The sequence below is a fragment of the Electrophorus electricus genome, chromosome 17 (genome assembly GCF_041902795.1).
Source record: "Electrophorus electricus isolate QZ-2024a chromosome 17, ASM4190279v1, whole genome shotgun sequence".
NCBI lineage: Eukaryota > Metazoa > Chordata > Actinopteri > Gymnotiformes > Gymnotidae > Electrophorus > Electrophorus electricus.
In genome coordinates this window covers 18716745-18736806 of record NC_137513.1, presented here as the reverse complement: position 1 = coordinate 18736806, position 20062 = coordinate 18716745, and the positions used below count along the sequence as shown (strand labels likewise).

The following is a 20062-nucleotide window of genomic DNA, read 5'->3' as shown; positions in this document are numbered from 1 at the left end:
TTTTGATTTCACCCAACCATAACTCTGAAAGCAGGACCAGGTATATAATATTTGGCCAAAATTTATCAGGGTAAAATTTTCCCTGCCTGTAAAAGTTCACATTACACTAATAGAGCATTATGGTCTCTCCCACATGGGTGACGTAAGCAGCTCTAACACGGTTCTCTGTTCTGTTTAGTCAGTCTTGGATCATTCTGTCAGTGCCTAGTTAAGGTGGCAGTCTTACAGAATCTGATCAATTGGCTTTTCATGCTGTTAATTACACCAGTGACTTGACCTTTTGAACCCTGCCAAATTAACAATGGCTTCTGGTTTGTGTGTCTAGAAATCGTTAGAAAAATTACCATGGGTTACTTTAAATGAGTCTATGTACACTCATCCTGTGATGGTTCATACTGCTGAAACTATAATAACCCCAGTGCATAGGACCTGTGTGTGGGAGGACCAGGTGTCTCCTGCACGCTGTGTGTGGGAGGACCGGGCGGCTAGCTAGCAGGATTCTTCTGTGGTGTATTTAACCTGGTCTCAGTGTTCTAATCCACACGTTTTAAAAAAGAGGAATATACTGAAGGATATTCCACTCTGAGTGTTACTAGTTAGCCCTCCTTTCTTGATGGTGTTTGATATCAGAACATTTAGTAGACTTTACAGGTTAACAGTTACATTTCTTCCCATGCTTTCAACACGATGGAGCCCTTCTGCGCCAGCTCCGTGTTGAGGTCTGTTAGTAATCTCTGAACTGCCCTGTTGTTTAACTGTTTCTGCTGATGTACAAATATACGTCCAAACTGCAGTGTGCAGGTCATGCCCCCACAGGCCTGACCCTAGTCCAAGCGGCCAATAGTCCTGTTTGTTAGCAGGTACAGAACAATTATTCATAAAAAATGAAGCTAAAATTGATAGAATCATTCTTACCATCATCTGAAATATTGTGTGTGTGCTGGTATATCTGTGCTAAACACTACCATGCTACAATAATGCTAAATGGACAACATCTTATCTTTTATTCTTCTATTTTGTTTAGATTTTACTGTGAAATAACTAATAGCCCTTGTCATTAAAGCTGTGTGAAGTCGAGGTAATGTGGCAGTAACCTTTTGAAGAAGACTTTCCCTTTAATCTCAGAGTTCCAGACTGATACTTTATTTTGGACAGTGATTAATTACATTATATGGGTCTTGCTTACAACTACCATGTTCATGGTTAATTAGGAACTTAATTCACATCCAGACATGCACAGGTATGTCAGTTTTACAACATTTAGAAACATTAATTCAGCTATATTTAGTGTGTTTTCATTATGCAAGAATTTTACCATCGTATGCATGAAATAAGTGCATAAAGGGTTCACAGTTTTCACACAGACTTTACACGTTAGCTGCTATACTTTTAAAGAGATTCTGGGCAAGTTATACATTCTAAACAATAACAATTAGATAAACCCATAATATTTCAGACCTCTAATGTTTTTGCTATTGCGAGTATTTGTAATGCATTATGAAGAGTTTTGTAGAACTAAATGAGGCTGATCTGTTGTAGAGATTAGAGATTAGATTCACACTGGTCATGCTCACCTATGTACACATCACACACCAACACCAAGGTGTGTGTGTGTGTGTGTGTGTTAGTTATAAACAAGAGGTCATGAAAAGGTCACAAAAGGATCAGTCTGTTGGTAAAACGCACACTGCAGATTCTGCCCAGACCCTGTTCTCATAGCACACATCAAACAGCCTGAACACACCTGTTCTTTTTTGTTCTTTGTTCTTTTTATTCTTTTAAAACTTGGTCATATAAAAAAAAATAAAATACAATTTTAATTTGAAACAATGTGGCAAAAATGCCTGAGATAAAATATAATATTAAAGCTGTCAGCTGCCTTGAGCTGCTGGTACACTCAAAGTATGTCGGTTCCATGTTTCTTTTTGCATTTTCTGAGTTGTGAAGTCGGAAGTGATGTCATCATCTTCACTGGTTATATTTGAGGTAACTGTTGTAACCCTTTGAGAGCCACACAGTGCTCCTTCACTCTAATTCCCAGCACTCAAGCTGCCAGATTTGGCAGGGAGGTAAGGCCTCAGTGCTGAGTGCAGTAAGGAAAAAAACTGGTTGCCAAACTGACTCCCAGACACACTCCCAGATTCCCCAATCCAGCTCAGCCTTTGATGTTAAGAATAACAATTCATGTTTACCTGTAGGGTTGAATTTGAAAAGAAGGACAAGTCAGAAGAGTGTTTTTTTTTTTCAATTTTCAGATTCAGCTGGTTAACATCACTGTAAGTGAAGGCATGTTAACAGCTCTTTTGTAGTCCCGTGTGCACAGATTCTGGCCACCTGCTCGAGCCTCAAAAGACGTTACTGCCTAGAAGTTGGTTAGAATACACCCCAATATCTCTAATTAAATAAGAGGATAAAGCTTTATTTTTTGAAAATATACAATTCATTCTTCTTAAACTTAAAATAACTACTTTATCCCTCACAATAACATAAAATATTAATGTTAAGATTTGGGTTTTTTCAATCTTCCATAAAGGAGTGGTGTCAGGTTCCAGACAGGTTTTTTTTTTCATTTGCTGTGTGTTTTTCCTCCAGTTCCTGGAAGCCCTCAGTCATCCTGTTAAAGGGTCAGGGTCAGGATCTCTCCTTTTAGCTTCCAAAAGGATTAAAGGCTTTAGCTCAGGTCTGCTGTTTTCCAACGAGTCAGAAGAGCTGCAGGCTCTCTGGAGATCGTCCCTGGGCTGAGTTCTCCACTGAGTCAGAGGGTGAGCCCATAGAGCTCCTGCAGCCTCTCCAGAGCTTACCCCTCTCGAGCTCACCTCTCCAGAGCTCACCCCTCTGGAGCTCACCTCTCCGGGGCTCTCCCCTCCAGAGCTCACCCCTCCGGAGCTCACCTCTCCGGGGCTCTCCCCTCCGGAGCTCACCCCTCCGGAGCGCTCCACCACAGAGCTCACCTCTCCAGAGCTCACCTCTCCAGGGCTCTCCCCTCCAGAGCTCACCCCTCCAGAGCTCACCCCTCTGGAGCTCACCTCTCCGGGGCTCTCCCCTCCAGGCGTGATGGGAGCCCACGGCTCTAACCTGGATGACATCCTGGCTGAGGACATGCACTATTGGTATAACAAGTTCATGCGGGAGTCGCCATCAGGACTAATCACGCTGTTTGAGCTGAAGAACATACTGCAAATGCAAGGCATGACTGAGGAGGCCAGCAGCTATGTGGACCAGGTCTTCTGCACCTTCGACATGGACGGGGTAAGAGCAAACCCAATGGGTGTCTCAGGACAGGCGGAGGTACGGGGACATTTATCAGCACAGGTGGAGGTACGAGGGTGTTTATCAGCACAGGTGGAGGTGTGGGGGTGTTTATCAGCACAGGCGGAGGTACGAGCGTGTTTATCAGCACAGGCGGAGGTGTGGGGGTGTTTATCAGCACAGGCAAAGATAAGCGGAGGTATGGGTGTGCTTTTTTGCCTTATCTCTGTGTTTACTAATCTTATTATGGTCTAATGAAACTCATTTTGAGCATGTAGACCAGATCACAGCCTGTTCGACAGACTGTAATAATAATCAGAGCAGAGAAGCGTGGAGTTAATGAGCGTAATTACTATGAAAGACATTTTAATATTAAATTAAATAACCTGCCATCCACCATGTCATGAATAAAATCACATTGTGACAGTGACACTGATTCTGCAGTATGGCACACTGGGCTTGGTTCTGTTGCTTCTGTTCCCAGCACCTACTGCAGTACCAAGGCTAAGGTTGTTCTATTTATTTATTTAACATTATTTGTTTATTTGATGGTCCACTGCATTTATGTGTTCTTATTCCACATTTTTTAAACAATAACCATAATTGTTTCTTTTCCAGGATGGGTATATAGATTTTGTGGAGTACATAGCAGCAGTGAGTCTGCTACTGAAAAGGGAGATAAACCAGAAACTAAAGTGGTATTTCAAACTCTTTGACCAAGATGGAAATGGAAAGATCGATAAAGAGGAGATGGAGACTATATTTAAGGTATTCCCACTCATTTCACGCAGACATTTAGGACTGAGGGGATTTGGAACTGAAAGAGACTTTGGAAATATTATCCTTGAAAAAAGTTAAAAAAAAGTCAGATGAGTCTTGCTCAACCTGCTCTAAGTCTTTAGATCCTCGGTTCTTAATCCTCACTTAATCCCATCATGCTCCTTGTCCCATCATGCTCCTTGGCTTGTCTCTTTGCTCTCCTTTTCTAGTACATCTTGTGTTCATCACATTTTCACACTTTCTTCCAGACATCTGTGTTTTAGTTGTTTAAGTAATCATTATGCAGTTATGTAGATTCCAATTCAACCATGCCTGATTATAACTGAAATTACGTTTTGTTATCATAAGTAAGTTTTAAAGTTTTATGTTGAATTTTTAAAAATTCTTTTAAAAATCATGGCGGCCTGGAGAGTGTAGAGAGACAAACACTAATGTTGGGTGATTTTTACACAGGCCATCCAGGACATTACCCATAGCTATGACCACGTCCCTCCAGAGGAGATCGTCACGCTGATTTATGAAAGGATTGATGTCAACAATGAAGGTGATATTAAACTTAATGTGCTCTAAGGAACAGTTTTCCAGATACTTATTTGCCTTACTGATCACCATTACTTAAAGAAATAATTAATCCAGATTAACTGTAAATGCAGATTAACTGCTTGTTCCAGAATTAACCCAATGATCAGCATGCTACTGTATCTCTGTGTGATACTCGGTACGTGATACTTTCTGATGTAGGTGAGCTGACTCTGGAAGAGTTCATCACTGGAGCCAGAGAGCACCCTGACATCATGGAGATGCTCACCAAGATGATGGACCTCACCCATGTCTTGGAGATAATAGTCAAAGGGCAAAGCCAGCCACACCATGACAGAACCACGCCCAGCTGTGGACACGAGGCCTGTGTAGAGTGAAGACCTCCAGACAGTAACAGAGAGAACAGGCAGGGCTAAGAAGGATGGATAGATGTTGGAGCTCATCCATAAGGGAGCATGAGCAATGAACTTCAGTGAGTGACTTCATGTCTTCGTTTGCTCTCTGTCTCCTGAAGTTCTGGTCTCCTCAATCAGTTTGATTTATAAATCACTACAAAATGAGGCCAACAGCAGAAGTAAGTAGGGGATCGCTGGACCATGCACGGGCAGGAATACTCTATTGTCCTAAGGGAACTGAGAGGTTTTCCTGATCAAACAATTATAATGCTTTTACAAATCCCTGTCCAGGTCCCTGATATGCTGATTGTACTGAGGCACTCAGCTGTGCAGCTCAACCTTGGACAACTGATTGTATAACAGTTTTCCTTGAATTAGTAATAGAGGCCACATCCTCTCTGAATGTTTCTGTATACTATATACACACACACACACACACACACACACACACACACACACACACACACACACACACATACACACACACTGATAGAAGACAGATTTCTTACAGATTATTTTTCTGAATGCTTTTGAATGTGTTTAATTCACCTTTAAAAAATAATAAACTGTAGAATCTGCCTGTATGTCTTCACCAGGCAGTACATTTTTTGATGATTTTTTACCTGACATGAGGGGGTGGGACAACATTCTCAGAACAGTCACAACAATCCCAGAGTTCCTCCACTAAACAGATTATACAGTGACCTCCTCATTTCACACACCATTTACACAACTCTCACCAATTTCATCTCATTGTAACACCCATTAACGTCTACAGCACTGATTCAATGAAATGTTAGTGTGTTACTGCACCACTGTCTGTGCCCATTACTGTGTCTGTCACTGTGTCTGGACGTCACTGTGTCTGCCTGTCACTGTGTCTGCCCGTCACTGTCTGTGCCTGTCACTGTGTCTGGACGTCACTGTCTGTCACTGTATCTGGATGTCACTGTGTCTGCCTGTCACTGTGTCTGCCCTTCACTGTCTGTGCCTGTCACTGTATCTGGATGTCACTGTGTCTGCCTGTCACTGTGTCTGCCCTTCACTGTCTGTCCCTGTCACTGTGTCTGGATGTCACTGTGTCTGCCTGTCACTGTGTCTGCCCTTCACTGTCTGTGCCTGTCACTGTGTCTGGACGTCACTGTCTGTGCCCATTACGTGTCTATCCGTTACTGTCTGTCACTGTGTCTGGACGTGGCCTCTGGGTGCTTGGTTCCTTTTCTTGTTCTTAATCACTGAAGGTCTGCAGTGGAGGGTAGGAGGTGTGATGTACCTTCTCTTTATATGAAAATAGGCCAAAATATATATCAGCACCATATATGTATCCATACCATAGTTGTATTGTTACCTGTAGCTATAGTAGAAAACTATAGCAACAGGTAACAATAAGTATTAATCTCAGTTACTCTCAAATGCTTTAAACGAATAAATACTACAAGAATAATCAGTAGAGGCAAACATTATCAGAGCAACATGCCCCACTTAACAACTAGAATCAGGGTTGCTGTCGGGTCAGTAATGTCTCCTTTGTATGGGGCGTTGTGTTCCAGAACCATGTTCCGTTCTGCCAGCATGCGCACTTGTGCAAGGAATGAAATCTTTTAAACAGGATTGCATCACTGGTATCCAGTTTGGACATTGGTCATTCTGTAAGTTCAACATGACAGGTGCCATGAACCATTGAGTTTTATTGTGACATTTTTGTAAATATTCCTTGACATGGTTAATAATGCCAGTAGTTCTTGCCAGAAGAGTGAAACTTGTGTCTGCCACAACAGCTGCAGGACAGTGTACAGTGTAGCATAAATGTTTAAAAAATCTAAAAATGTCTCTTTTTAGTGAATTGTTATATTAGTGTTTCTAGTGCTGTAACCACATCTCACAAAGAAGGTGAGGATGAGTGCCAGTTCCTTCCCCTTTAAGGCAATGAGTAACGAGCTTCAAATCCATTTATTTTATACCTTTGTTGATTGATTGATTGATTGATCGTTACAGTATTTCAGTATTCTATTCTCTCAGGTGATTCTCAGCTGTTAGGCTCTGATTACACAGGAATTTGATGAGCCTGGAGTATTGTACTGGGATACCGGGGTATTCTTTTAAGGTATTTTACTGGGGTACTGGGGTATTCTTTTGGGGAATTTTACTGGAGTACTGGGGTATTCTTTTGGGGAATTTTACTGGTGTGCTGGGGTATTCTTTTGGGGAATTTTACTGGAGTACTGGGGTATTCTTTTAGGGAATTTTACTGGAGTACTGGGGTATTCTTTTAGGGTATTTTACTGGAGTACTGGGGTATTCTTTTAGGGTATTTTACTGGGGTATTCTTTTGGGGCATTGTACTGGGGTATTCTTTTGTCTATGCATTCATACTGTGACCTTGTCCTTCCAGAGCATGAACTCCTTAATGCAATTTGTTCCTAACAGTCTTGTTTGAATCTACATTACATGGATAAATCCTGAAGTATCAGTGTTTTATATCCAGCTTTTAGTACAGCACCCGAGTCCACACATCACACATCAGGGAGTTTAAATCCCAGGTCCCAGAGACCTCCTTCCCTTCACTCAGGGGTCAAGAGTCATGACAAAGTGACCAATCAGTCACCCCCTCTCTTTCTTTAACAGGTTAACTGTTCCTTTAATTACATGTGATTACAAAATATAGTACCACATTTAAATTGGAGGGTCATATTTGAACTTCCATACATTATGCGCTTGAACATGATTTAAGGCTGTCACTCCCACGTGCTCAGCCTGGGTCAGTTTTAGTAATCAACTTCAGAGCTCCCTCAGAATATTTCTGATCTCTTTCCTTAGTCTCTTCATCAGTTCACATCAGGAAGATCTCTGCTGGTTGGACTGGTATATGATACAGAAGCGACATGCTAATCTGGCCAATATATTGTTTTATTTGTTTGTATCCTGATAATAATTGGTGTAGGCATATTCTAAGGGATCTCCAAGGCCTCTGGTGTGGACGTCTTCACAGCAGGAACAGGGGACATCTGAAAACATGCCCAAATGTCTCTGTTCAAACAGATTCCCAGACACAGGGAATGCTTAGTTTTTCAGTGACCATTTACATTTACATTCATAGCATTTGGCAAATGCCCTTGTCCAGAGCGACTCACAGAGGAGCTCTGTAGTCTCTGTTGAAACATGCTAGCCAAAACAGGCTAGCGTCAAGAATACTCTCCTAAAGAACACAGAGGAGTGCGGGCTACAGTGAGAAAGAAGACAGTAAAAGATTTTAAGTGCTTATTGACTCTGTAGAAGTGAGTCTTCAGTTGTTGTTTGAAGACAGCCAGTGAAGGTCTGTCCCATCTCCTGGGGGCCAGGACAGAGTCCTGAGGGATGGTGGTTTAAGTTGAGTAGTACTACAGACTCTAAGGCAGCATGGTGCAGAACATGGTTTGGGTGAGATGCTTTTAGGTATGTAGAAGCTGGTCTTACTTCACCTGACACATTTGTGATTTGGGAAGAGACAGATGCTTAGTTATGTGGTAGTAGCCGAAGGTCGCCTGCCTTGGTGGTTGTAATGATCCAAGAGTTCTATAGTGAGATGCCAAAGTCTTGACATAGGGGGACATCTAGAGTGATACACAGGGGGACATCTAGACTGATAGACAGCTGGTCAGTCTTGCTGGGATTTGCCTTTAGGGGATGGATATAATCAAACTCACAGGGTTAATAAAGTACATTTGTTCCCTGTTTGTCAGTCCAAAAAGTCCATCTTATGATGCAACCTTATTTTATACTACTTATTAACATATTTTTATAATTCAGCTCAAGGTTAGGGGTTGCAATATTTCAGTTCACTGAAAACCTGTGCTCTGGGCTGGCCAAAAATAAATCTCTCTGAAGAGGGTGAATACTGTACATGATTTGCTAAAATGGATGGTGTGATCTGAACCGTTACACTGGGGTCAGTGACTTGCACAGATCTCTGTGACCGCTGCATGGCCTTGACATTGGCCAGCTAATATGTAAGCTTGTAAAAAAAAAAAAATCTAATTATGAAAGTGGTGGTTGCTACATCTCGTGGCAGCCACAAATCATACCTCTCCCTAAGGCCCTGCCCACCAGCACTGGCCCCACCCACTCAGTGCCAGCAGCGCGCTGTAAAAGCACAGCGGTGTCCCACCGTGCTGCACTTCACCCAGGCCTCTCCGCCACAACAACGCCCTTCCGTCAGATTTGGAGCCACCTGAATTTGATCCAGAAGCATGCAGGGGAACGAGAACAAGCTGAGCAGGAAGTCCCTGACGCTGGCCCTGAAGCACTACGGCACGGCCGTGCGCAACATGGAACAGACCGTGCTGCTGCCCAGTCTGCTGAGAGACGTTCCCGCCGATGACAGCCTGGACGGTCAGGCTGCAGAGAGCAGCAGAGACCTGTATGACTGCTATCACCTGCTGAAGGCCATCAGGAACGCAGTGGAGAGCGGCCTTGTCTCCGCCGACGACAGCAATGCTAAGGAGCACGTGGCCCTGCGCAGAAGCCTGGAGGCCCTGCCAAACATGGACCCAGAGGCATTCTTTCATTTCCACCTGCGAGGGCTGTTCTCCCTCATGAGCAGCCTGACAAAGAAGTCCCAGGACCTGACAGATAAATACCTGAATATTGTGGGCATTGGGAATTAGATCACACCTTGAATAACAAGTCTTTGTTATAAAGTGACCACCTGCCTATCACAACATCTAAGGTCTACTTCGGCACATCTTACACAACCTGGTGAAAATAATGTCATGGGCAATAAAATTACAGTTGTCTTACATAACAGCATTCCCATTTCCGTGAATATGAAACATTGTTAAAACTTAATATAAATACAGAAATAAATAAAATACAAAAAACCTATTGTTACACACAAAACTAAATAAATATGAAAATCTTGAAAATTCTCTTAAGGTTCTAGCGAACATTTCATAATTCATAAGCCAGAAAAATATTGAGTAGGGTACTGTCTCTCTCTCTCTCTCTCTCTCTCTCTATATATATATATATTATTGAATAGGGTACTCTATATATACACTCTATATATACTGTGTTTATACATATATATATATATATATATATATATATATATATATATATATATATATATAAATATATATATATATATAAATATATATAAAATGTGTTAATGTGTGAGGGTTTACACAAAGGTGGCATTAACGTTGTGAAAATTGAAATGGGTTGTTTTTGCTTGAGCTCTGTGCCCTTTGGCATGAGAAGGTTATCAGGAGATTCTATGTGCAGTGTTTCATCATCCAATCACAATCCTTCCATGTCGTCCAACCTCATTCATGTGTGGATTGTTCCAGTAGCCCACTTACCATTGAATCCAGTGAGACCTGAAACATTACTGAATACATTCAAGCAAGACCCCCCACCCCCAAGGATGAGCTGAAGAGGGAGTGCCTCAGACAGATGGGAGACGTGGTTACCATGGAAACAGAGGAGGCACCATGGCAGTATAAATCCCTGCATGGAATGTACCACTGACAGTTAATAGGGGTGTCTGACATGAGACAATCCTACACCAATGGCTGGAAAAGGCAAGACTGAAAGAGCTCAGAGAGAATGTGAAACAGAGAGAATGTGAAAGAGTAACACCAAGGTTGTCCCATAACTGGGATCTGGGATTTTGGTCCACTTTACCATACTGGCATCACATAACTGGGATCTGGGATTTTGGTCCACTTCACCATACTGGCATCACATAACTGGGATCTGGGATTTTGGTCCACTTCACCATACTGGCATCACATAACTGGGATCTGGGATTTTGGTCCACTTCACCATACTGGCATCACATAACTGGGATCTGGGATTTTGGTCCACTTCACCATACTGGCATCACATAACTGCTGTGGATTTGTCAGCTGCACATTCAAATCTGCTGTTCTGCCACATCCCAAAGATACTCTTGGCCCGGTGACTGGAGAAGACACTGCGGCTCACTGGACTCACTGTCAGGGTCATGGCACCAGTTTGACATGACACCATTATAAGATGGTAAACTGTGGCCATTAAGGAATGCACATATACCCATGGTACATACACACATACCCCAGAAGGGGGCATTCAGATCCCCATATCACGACTACCAGCAGCCTAAACAGTTGAAACAAGTCAGGCTGGGGCAATGGATTCATGCTGTTTTATGCCAAATTCTGACCCCATGCTTATACATTGTTGCAGAAATCAAAATTCATCAGTCCTGACATTTTCCAACATTTATCTGAGTTTGTGTGAGCCTGTGATCACTGCGGCCCTTTTGGCTCACCGAGGCTGTAGAGTGTTGAGCTGTTCGACCTCTTCAGGATTGTTACATTTTAATGAATCATTAGTGTTTTTGTTAATGCTTACTAATTATTACGGAACGGTATGTGCACTTAATTAGGTATTACAAAACATGGCCGTGCTTTAGGGTTAAAACAAAACTAGAAAACACAGAAAAGTCAAATGAAACCTTACAGGGTGCTCACCTGGACATGGAATCTAAAATGTAATTGTAATTGTGTTGATTCATCAGTGAGTAATCGAGGGTTTGCACTAGTGAGTCTTCCCATTATCCACCCTGTACTTATCCTCAGATAAATGCAAAATGAAACCGTGAATATGCAAGTTATGTTTTAAGTTGTTTAATCAAATATTAGAAACAAAATGTTCAATAAATCATCTATTGTACACTGTATATTTGGGGAAGTTTCAACATAGTATGTGCACCTTCACAGCTACATGCAGAACTTCCACAAAATCTCCATGTTTGTGACATCGATGGCTCTGCTCAGCGGATGGGGTGAAACGGCTCCACAATCTCTGCAAAAGTTTTCTTTTCTGAAAAAGTAATATGGCAACGATATAGCATTAAACAGGATACGACTGTTTCTTATCTTATTAAAATGACAAAACCATAACACAGAAAAACAAGAGAAAAGCTGAAAAAAATTACTCAAATTTTAAATCTTTAAAAAAAAACCCAATGACATCAATTTAGATATGCTGGTACCTTTCTCAGGAAAGTCTTCAGCATGTAGACGCATGTATTCATTCATGTCTCTGTCCAACCTGGCATACGTGTAGTTTTCATGCTTGGTTAAATGGTAGCCAATGAACCAGCCAACGGTTACAAATAATGCTTGACGGTGGACACCTGCATAAAACCAAACACAGTAACAAGTTTGAACTGAAACTGCACATTTTCCATTTAGGGCATTTAGCAGACACTTTTATCCAAAGCGACTTACAATTATGACTGAACACAGCTTGAGTAACTGAGGGTTAAGGGTCTTGCTCAGAGGGCCGAGAGTGGTGAGACTGGCAGCCTTCTGATTACTAGTCCAGTAACCACTGAGAAACCACTGCCATATGTAATGCTCTGTTATGGACAGACCTTTAGAAACCTTCGAGGGGAGATTTGTTATGACTGTGACCACAGAGCACATAGCGTCAGCTAAGATGTCCCTCGATATTAACTTCTAGTGTAATTGGTCAAATAATCTATATTTCCTCCGTTTATTAGACAGCTGTGCTCAGCTCAGGTGTGCTCAAATCAGCTGTTAGAGACTCACCCGCTCTCAGCGCAGGCCTCCGTTTGAAGCTGTTGTCCAGCATCGCTGTGGCCCAGCCACACAGACCCAGCCACACGGAGTTCCTGTTCATAACCGCAGGAGGAGGGAGACCCTTCGCTTCATCCGGGAGAAAGCCCATCTCTCCTATAGTTGAGCTAAAACTGAGCTCCCTACTGAACAGCACCTCGCAGACGAAGCAAGGACAATGTTTAGCAGGAAGCGCCACCTATGTAGTCCGGCAGGAAAACGCGACATTCTTCCAAAGGTTCCGCTCTTCCTAAACAAGGCTCGAGAGAATAGGAATATTTAATCATGCGACATAACCTTTATGGCGTATATTTGTCCACACTGTTTGAAACATAATATTGACCCTTTAATCGAAAATAAAACAACTTCGTATCGTTTTGACCACAGTATAGGCGCAGCGTTAGACAGTTCTTAATCGAATACAAGTGTCATCTGCGCACGGCCACGACACAGCCGTAAACACGCGCCGTTTATTTGCACGCTTGGCACGGCTTTCATCGTTCACCGTTATGACCGAAATCACGTGTTTGGTCATCCCCGTGCATATAGCGTTGTATCACCGAACCGCACTACAAGTCCCAGAGTTCAACGCGCTCCCGTTCCCGTTGTTTCGGGTTCGTGTTTCTACCGGAGAGGCGGTAGGCATGATGTCATTATAGAAGCGAAGGGAACTGCACTCACTGGGAGCAGAAACCCAGACTGGGAGGACGGGTTTGGTGTAACGTGCTGGATAAAGGCCGTAGGACAGACTGGAAGGCTGCGGAGTAAATCAGTCTGGGGTGAATCCCCGTCCGTCCGGTAAGTGCAGGCACATGAACATCATTTATATCCGTTATGTGAAGTAGTGCAGCCGAGGAGGGACCCAGCTGGACGATACACGCATTCTACTGGATAGCTGGCTAAGAACAGCTGCTGTTGTTTTATAAAACAAGGAACAGTCCGTTTTCAGGGTAATGAGGAATGAAAGCAGGCAGTGGTGGGGTTTATTCCTCCTTGATAAACAGTACTGGGGTTTATTCCTCCTTGATAAACAGTCCTGGGGTTTATTGCTTGCTCTCCATCACTGCGGACGTCCTTCTCTTCACTAGGACTGACTAGGGAAGCTCAGTAAAGCAGCATTTGATTTAAGACAGCTAGCCTAGCTAAGTTAGCCAGAAATCTTCACTTGGGTTAGAAGTAGAAAATCAGTTTTTGTCTCTGTTGGTACCTTTCTGCAGGAAAATAAGTGGTCAGTGGTTTTATTTATATTTATATATATATTTTCCTCGGCAGCACACTGAGAACAGAGCAGCACTGTTCAGTTTGGCTCTGCTTTTCAAATACTTCAAAAATCACAGTCATGGTCTATCATGGTCTTCATTTTCTCATGATTATTGCAGACAGAAGTTTTTTGTGTGTGTGTGTGTGTGTGTGTTGGCTTGGCATGGGATGGCCCCTCTTTATATGCCTTGTTTCTTTATTGCAGTCCTCTCAGCATCCTAGCACGGGCCTTGGCAACGAGACCATTTAAACGCATGCACAACAGGGCTTGCCCATGGCAACATGACACGTAGAGGGAGACAAAATACAACAAAGCATTTAATCTGTTATCTTAAAGAATTCTGCTCATTTGGCAGAGTGCTGTCAGCTCTTCTTTTCTTTCTTTCAAGGATGACTCAAGTATAATTGAACCTATTTTAGAAATGTCTAAGAGTAAATTAAAATAAGAAAATATTACTTATTTATGAGGATTCAGTAAAGCGTGTGATTGTGCAAATTATTTAGGTTGTACATGCATTAGGACTTCTAGGAGAAGTTGAAGAATCCCAGAAGCTGAAGTAAGACTGGCTAGTGAGTTGGCATTACATGGTTCTAAATCATTCATCTTTTCCTGCTGCTCAGCGAAGTGCAACCATGGAGGATTATGACTACCTGTTTAAAATAGTGCTGGTAGGAAACGCAGGTGTGGGCAAAACCTGCCTCGTCAGACGCTTCACTCAGGTCTGTGCTCTTCTTCTTTGTGTTAAATTCCAATAAAAATGTTTATGATATAAACTAATTATTGACAGTAGTTCAGATCAGTTATGATTCCGCAAATCAGGCAGGCCTCCTCTCATGGCCTGTTAGCGTGTTTTAGGTGACATCCAGCCTTCTGGTCTGGATCTAATGGTGGCTGGCCTGTGCCCTTTAGAAACCCATTCAGTCCTTTATAATGGCCTGAGTGTAATTAGATTATACTTTTTATTTGTGGTGTCTGTCCCTGTTTCTGTGGTTCTAGGGCCTGTTTCCACCTGGTCAAGGTGCCACTATCGGGGTTGATTTCATGATCAAAACTGTGGAAATAAAAGGGATGAAGGTAAAGGTATGTGTGTGCCATTTCTTCAGAAGCTCTTTGGAAGAATATATATTTATTTAGTCTACTGTGATACTAAGCCCAGGATTTAGTCTACTCTGATATTGAGCCCAGGATTTACTGTTCTGTACTGTTCTGAACTATTCAATATTTTTGTTATAGGCAGGTGCTGCAGGTTCTTTTATATATATATATATATTACACACACACACACACACACACACACACATATAATATGTATATGTGTATATATGTGTGTATGCATGTATGAATATATATATATGTATGTATGTATGTATGTATGTATGTATATATATATATATAATATTTAGTCTACTCTGATACTGAGCCCAGGATTTACTGTTCTGTACTATTGAATATTTTTGTTATAGGCAGGTGCTGCAGGTTCATATATAATGTGTGTGTGTGTGTGTGTGTGTTTTTATATATATATATATATATCCAGTAAGGGCCTGGAATGATACAAGACATTTTTGTGACTTGAAACCCCGTTTTCAGTGAACTGTTTCTGGATATGGATGTTCTACTCCATAGTTTAATTAAGAGGTGACCTCATCCCGTTTCCCGTTTTAGTGCACGTGGAAACTGGGCCCAGCGAGTCCTGGTTCAGCCACCAAGCGGCTGCATTGATCGCTAGATTTTCTGATGTGTGCAGCTCCAGATCTGGGACACAGCAGGCCAGGAGAGGTTCCGCTCCATCACACAGAGTTACTACCGCAGCGCTAATGCCCTCATCCTCACCTATGACATCACCTGCGAGGATTCCTTCCGCTGCCTACCTGAGTGGCTGAGGGAGATCGAGCAGTATGCCAACAACCAAGTGGTGACAATCTTAGTTGGTGAGCATTCGCAGTGTTTCCCCACCCTATACAGCCCTTAGAAAAGCAGCCAACACAATTGCTTTGTGTAAATAGATTTACTGAATATTTTGGTGTCTAGTTACTGTTCTGTAAACACACATCTTTATTGATGTTTAATACATTTTTTTTGTTTAATAATAAATTTACACGTACAGACTTGGCTGGGTTCGTTCTGAGTACTATACTGACCTTGCTGATCCTGCTGCTGTTGTTAACAGGGAATAAGACTGACTTGGCTGAGAGGCGTGAGGTCCCCGTACGGAGAGCAGAGGAGTTTGCTGAGGCACAGAGTATGTTGTACCTGGAAACATCCGCCAAAGAGTCAGACAACGTGGAGAAGCTGTTCCTGGATCTGGCCTGCGAGCTGATCCGGGAGGCCCAGCAGAACACGCTGGACAACACAGACCGAGCCCCTGTGCCAGGAGAAGGCAAGCCAATCAGCTACCTCAGCTGCTGCAGCGTCAACTAGAGCAGCTCATGGCTGATTTGGCTAATGGCTCTAGCTCCTCCCCCATCGGGGGCAGGGGTGGTTGCATGCGTGCAATGGTCTCTCTCTGCCACTCTACTGTTGAGCTCACTTGTTTAATGCTTACCAGAACTCTGCGTATTTTTAAAACTGCTCCCTCTACGCCTAGAGTGCCGAGCGGAGACGACGTATGCTGCTACCACTAAGGGGCGCCGAAATGCTAGCTGGTGTATGTAAAGGAAACTCACAGGCCAGACAATGAGATTTGATGCACTTCAGTATAACGCTATACATGTATAAGCAAATGTGTCTACTATATGAGATATTTGAGCAAAAATACAGGTCTTCACCAGCAGTGTGACCCCACTTTCTAAGTCACAGAATATTAGCATCTCACATGCTAACATAGAACACAAAATGTGTACTGTGGTGTGTTGCCATCCACCCTAGTTCAGCTCTACAGCTCAGCTAATAATGAGATTATTATGTTTTAAACCTATTGCTCACTTTCAGGTTCTAGAGTGCACCAGGAGTGCATCATTGTGAACGTGCTTTAGTAGTGCATTATCCACACATTAACGAACACTTCTATTTTGTTTTTTGTCAGATCACTTTTTGGTCAGAATCATATTTTTGCATTCTTGGGGGGGTTGTTAGCTGAGCTTGCTTCTGTTTCTGAATGTGTTCTGTATGTTTACAGGGCTTCACTGGCTGGAACTGCACCTTCAGTTGGCTTACAGCTTGCACCGGTCTAAATTCATCATACAGTCACTTGGGTGTAGGCTGTTGCTGAACTTGCATTGAATTTCCCAGGTTCCCTGAAGCCAGTTTTAGGTGCAGGCTGACTAACCCACCCTGGATGATTAGGGCGCATTTGTCTCATGAACCCTCTGTGGCCAGTGCACTTAAAACGATTCAATTATAAACACTATGGAAATAAGCATTTGTGCATAACTAGGGCTCTTGAATGAAGCCCATGTCAACATTCTGATAAACTGTACTATATGAACAGTGTACGGTGGCACATTTTAATTGTTGGATTTGAAATGAAACGGGTGATTAGTTCAGTGATGTGAACATTCATATTGGGTGAGCATCTAGGAATTGCAGCGCTTTTGGACGCTCTTTGGTCTTCAGGAGAGTAGGTGTAATTGGACAGGGTCCTTGCGAGGCGTGTGTGCATCAGGCCCGAGAGCAAACGCAAGCGTTGTCGTTGGTTCCAGCAGTGTCTCCTGCATCCAGGAGTCTGTAACTGTTCTTGGCAAATGAGGACTGAGTGGTAATGAAGCAGAAAGCTCATAAAGATGAAACATTAGCTGTATTCTAATCTGGTTTTTTTCTGGAGACATATGAACACAATGCTAGTGCTAGTACACGACCTGAGTCTACGTCAGAGTGATCACAAGAGAACAGGCTTGAAACATGGAAGTGCTTTTCTCCCGTTCTTCAAAACATGGTGGTCTTGGGCCTTCTTGGCTACCTGGGGAACTGGATGTCTGTGACCACAGGGGCAACAGCAGGCTGAATCTGTGTAGAGGAGCTATTTTACTGTTCACATCTAGCCAAATACCTCCGAGGTTATTGGCCACTGGTTCCTCTTGTAGCAGGACAGTCAGTCCAAATGAGAAAGCCAGTGGGGTTATTTATGACTGATTTCAGTTCCACTGAGCTTGCATTTCACTTACTTGAGACTGCAAAGAAACTCTGAAACAAGAAGGAACTGAAAAAGAGTCTTGGTTGCAAAGGATTTGCAACAATTTCTAAATACAACAGTTTGATTTAAGGTTCTCAGGTTGCCAATAACGTTTGGCCCCTGAAATTAGCAGAACATAAAGTGGTGTGATTGCCATGTAGTCCAGCAGGGACATAAATACTCTAACCTTTTGGACATAAATACTCTACCCCTGGGACGTAAATACTCTAAGCCTTGGACATAAATACTCATAAAAACTCACATGCTAGTTATGCAGTAATACACCTGCAAACTGTCTTACTTCCTTCGTCCTGTGGATGCCTTGGAGCGTCTTTACTAGTTTATCAGTAATTATAGATATGATATTGACTCCTTCATATTTTAATTCCTTTGTGTTAAAGTAGAGAACACAATCATTTCTGCAGGAATTCTGTACCCATGTTCCCTGTAGCTTTGGGAATTGAGACTGTGTTTCCGCACACTGTCCTGTAAAGAGGGACATGGTTCAATCCTCATCAGTAAATGGCTACCTTAGATCCCCAAAATGTAGACTAAGTATGAAAGAAACTCCACATGTAGTTTATAATTGAGTAGAGACTTCTGTACCATCACTCAGAGCCAGGAGCCTCTCAGTCTTTCTAAGTGCTGTTTAAATGTCTTAATGCCTGTTTCATTCCAAATTTTACCTCCCAACATGTAGTCTATAAGTAATCTGTATGAAGGTTTTTCAAATCTTGCCTTTCTCTCATTTGAAGCTAACATTATATTAATATCATATGTTAACATATATGATGTAAATATATAATATTAGTATATAGTGCATATAATGGGAAGCTTTTTTTCTTTAGTGAAGTTTTGGTGCTGTGTGTTTAAAGCTTTTGACCGGGAGTGAGCACGTGGGTGATCTGTTATGTTTGTTTTTTTTCCCAGCACAGTCAGTCTTGGCGTTTTATTACTTCATAACATAACAGGTTAATTCTTCTTTTTTCAATGTGATGTGATGTCATGAAGGGTTTGTTCCTGCTCTGTTCTTCATTGATGTTGCTGTGCATCAGTTTGAACCCATTGGATCGTCACCGCCATGTCGATATGACTATATTCTCTGGTTGTTTGCACCTGTACTACAATGGAACTGTGAATCTCATCTTTTGTAAATTGTCAATGTTTTACTTGCTGCTAAAAAGCATGTACATTTCACTTTCTGATTCATTTTTACTCGTACATTTGGAAGAGAGTGAAAACAGCATAGATATGCCTCTTAGGATTAAGAATGTCTTGTCTCTTTTTGGTTGTGCCATCTGTGATAAGGATTCAGCCATTTTGTTTATTGAATTTCAACAGACCACACAACCCCTCTTCCAAATCCATAAATAACTTGTGGTCTGCTCAGTGACATAATGATGCTTTTAAACTCTGGAATCGTTTGATTTGATCTAGCCTTTCCTTTGACTGCATCATGTTTGTGTCGACATTGATACCCTGTTAGCTGTTACTCTATTATGGCCATATTTTATATTAACACATTTTTATTTCAAAGTGAGTACCTTTTCTAATCGTGTATATACACTGTTTTGTATATGCGCTGTGTCATGTCATGCACAATATGCTCTTTGTAAGGTAACTTGATGGTTTTATTTTACAGTCTACCAGTGGGACCTTGGTCCTTTCTTCTATATGTGTTAGGCCCAAATTTACAGAAGAGCATTCTAAAACTTTTTACAGGTTTCTTAATCTTAACTATTATATTTTTATGAACCATTTCATTATATAAAATCTATTGTTCTCTAGGTGATAAATGTCCTTTACATAGAGAGAAAGCGATACCATTTTCTTGGAATGACCTTTTGGGAGTATTATCACAGTTTCATGTTTGGAGACAAAAGGTATTTTAGTTCAGACAGTTATATTTGAGCGGCATGTTTTTGTTTTTTAATTTTCATACTGTGTAGAGTGCAAGTCATATAAAAACTCAATTAAACACCAAGTTACGACACTAATTTTCTTATACACTGAAATTTCTTCTTACTAATATATTAGATAATAACACTCATTCAAGCATTAAATTGGTGTCGGACGATATAAGACACTGGTGGAGGGCCTAATATCTGTGTAGAGTAAC

At 41.9% G+C, this 20062-nt stretch overlaps 4 protein-coding genes across 5 annotated transcripts; 3 read left to right on the top strand and 1 right to left on the bottom strand.

The window, feature by feature from the left end:
- The first annotated feature begins 2644 nt into the window (after positions 1–2644).
- Positions 2645–7127, top strand: guca1c (guanylate cyclase activator 1C). The gene is made up of 4 exons (XM_026995696.2): positions 2645–3249; positions 3868–4017; positions 4483–4573; positions 4771–7127. The coding sequence occupies exons 1-4, from the start codon at positions 3055–3057 to the stop codon at positions 4944–4946; spliced, it is 612 nt and encodes a 203-aa protein (XP_026851497.1). The 5' UTR covers positions 2645–3054; the 3' UTR covers positions 4947–7127.
- A 1917-nt stretch (positions 7128–9044) lies between these two features.
- Positions 9045–9892, top strand: thrsp (thyroid hormone responsive). The gene has a single exon (XM_026995697.3). It carries the CDS (start codon positions 9191–9193, stop codon positions 9605–9607), a length of 417 nt encoding a protein of 138 aa, XP_026851498.2. The 5' UTR covers positions 9045–9190; the 3' UTR covers positions 9608–9892.
- Positions 9893–11598: 1706 nt separating this feature from the next.
- Positions 11599–12788, bottom strand: ndufc2 (NADH:ubiquinone oxidoreductase subunit C2). Its single transcript, XM_026995694.3, has 3 exons — positions 12545–12788; positions 11983–12126; positions 11599–11810 (listed from the first exon to the last, which is right to left on the bottom strand). Exons 1-3 carry the CDS (start codon positions 12681–12683, stop codon positions 11761–11763), a joined length of 333 nt encoding a protein of 110 aa, XP_026851495.2. The 5' UTR covers positions 12684–12788; the 3' UTR covers positions 11599–11760.
- Positions 12789–13194: 406 nt separating this feature from the next.
- rab30 (RAB30, member RAS oncogene family) lies at positions 13195–19940 on the top strand. 2 transcript variants are annotated; one of them, XM_026995692.3, is made up of 6 exons: positions 13195–13369; positions 14453–14551; positions 14829–14912; positions 15580–15763; positions 16003–16212; positions 16951–19940. In XM_026995692.3, exons 2-6 carry the CDS (start codon positions 14465–14467, stop codon positions 17052–17054), a joined length of 669 nt encoding a protein of 222 aa, XP_026851493.1. In that variant the 5' UTR covers positions 13195–13369; positions 14453–14464; the 3' UTR covers positions 17055–19940. The 2 variants fall into 2 exon arrangements, with proteins under 2 accessions (XP_026851493.1, XP_026851494.1); XM_026995693.3 differs by having other exon boundaries at positions 13199–13369; positions 16003–19940.
- The last annotated feature ends 122 nt before the right edge of the window (positions 19941–20062 follow it).

What these genes read in the sequence shown, in the direction of transcription:
- guca1c (XM_026995696.2), top strand. Translation starts at nt 3,055, where the DNA reads ATGGGAGCCCACGGCTCTAACCTGGATGACATCCTGGCTGAGGACATG. An exon ending in AGATGGAGACTATATTTAAG is followed by an intron (nt 4,018 to 4,482) that starts GTATTCCCACTC and finishes ATTTTTACACAG; the next exon opens with GCCATCCAGGACATTACCCA. An exon ending in GATTGATGTCAACAATGAAG is followed by an intron (nt 4,574 to 4,770) that starts GTGATATTAAAC and finishes TTTCTGATGTAG; the next exon opens with GTGAGCTGACTCTGGAAGAG.
- thrsp (XM_026995697.3), top strand. Translation starts at nt 9,191, where the DNA reads ATGCAGGGGAACGAGAACAAGCTGAGCAGGAAGTCCCTGACGCTGGCC.
- ndufc2 (XM_026995694.3), bottom strand. Translation starts at nt 12,683, where the DNA reads ATGGGCTTTCTCCCGGATGAAGCGAAGGGTCTCCCTCCTCCTGCGGTT. An exon ending in GAGGCCTGCGCTGAGAGCGG is followed by an intron (nt 12,127 to 12,544) that starts GTGAGTCTCTAA and finishes GGTTTTATGCAG; the next exon opens with GTGTCCACCGTCAAGCATTA. An exon ending in TGAAGACTTTCCTGAGAAAG is followed by an intron (nt 11,811 to 11,982) that starts GTACCAGCATAT and finishes TTACTTTTTCAG; the next exon opens with AAAAGAAAACTTTTGCAGAG.
- rab30 (XM_026995692.3), top strand. Translation starts at nt 14,465, where the DNA reads ATGGAGGATTATGACTACCTGTTTAAAATAGTGCTGGTAGGAAACGCA. An exon ending in TCGTCAGACGCTTCACTCAG is followed by an intron (nt 14,552 to 14,828) that starts GTCTGTGCTCTT and finishes CTGTGGTTCTAG; the next exon opens with GGCCTGTTTCCACCTGGTCA. An exon ending in TAAAAGGGATGAAGGTAAAG is followed by an intron (nt 14,913 to 15,579) that starts GTATGTGTGTGC and finishes TGATGTGTGCAG; the next exon opens with CTCCAGATCTGGGACACAGC.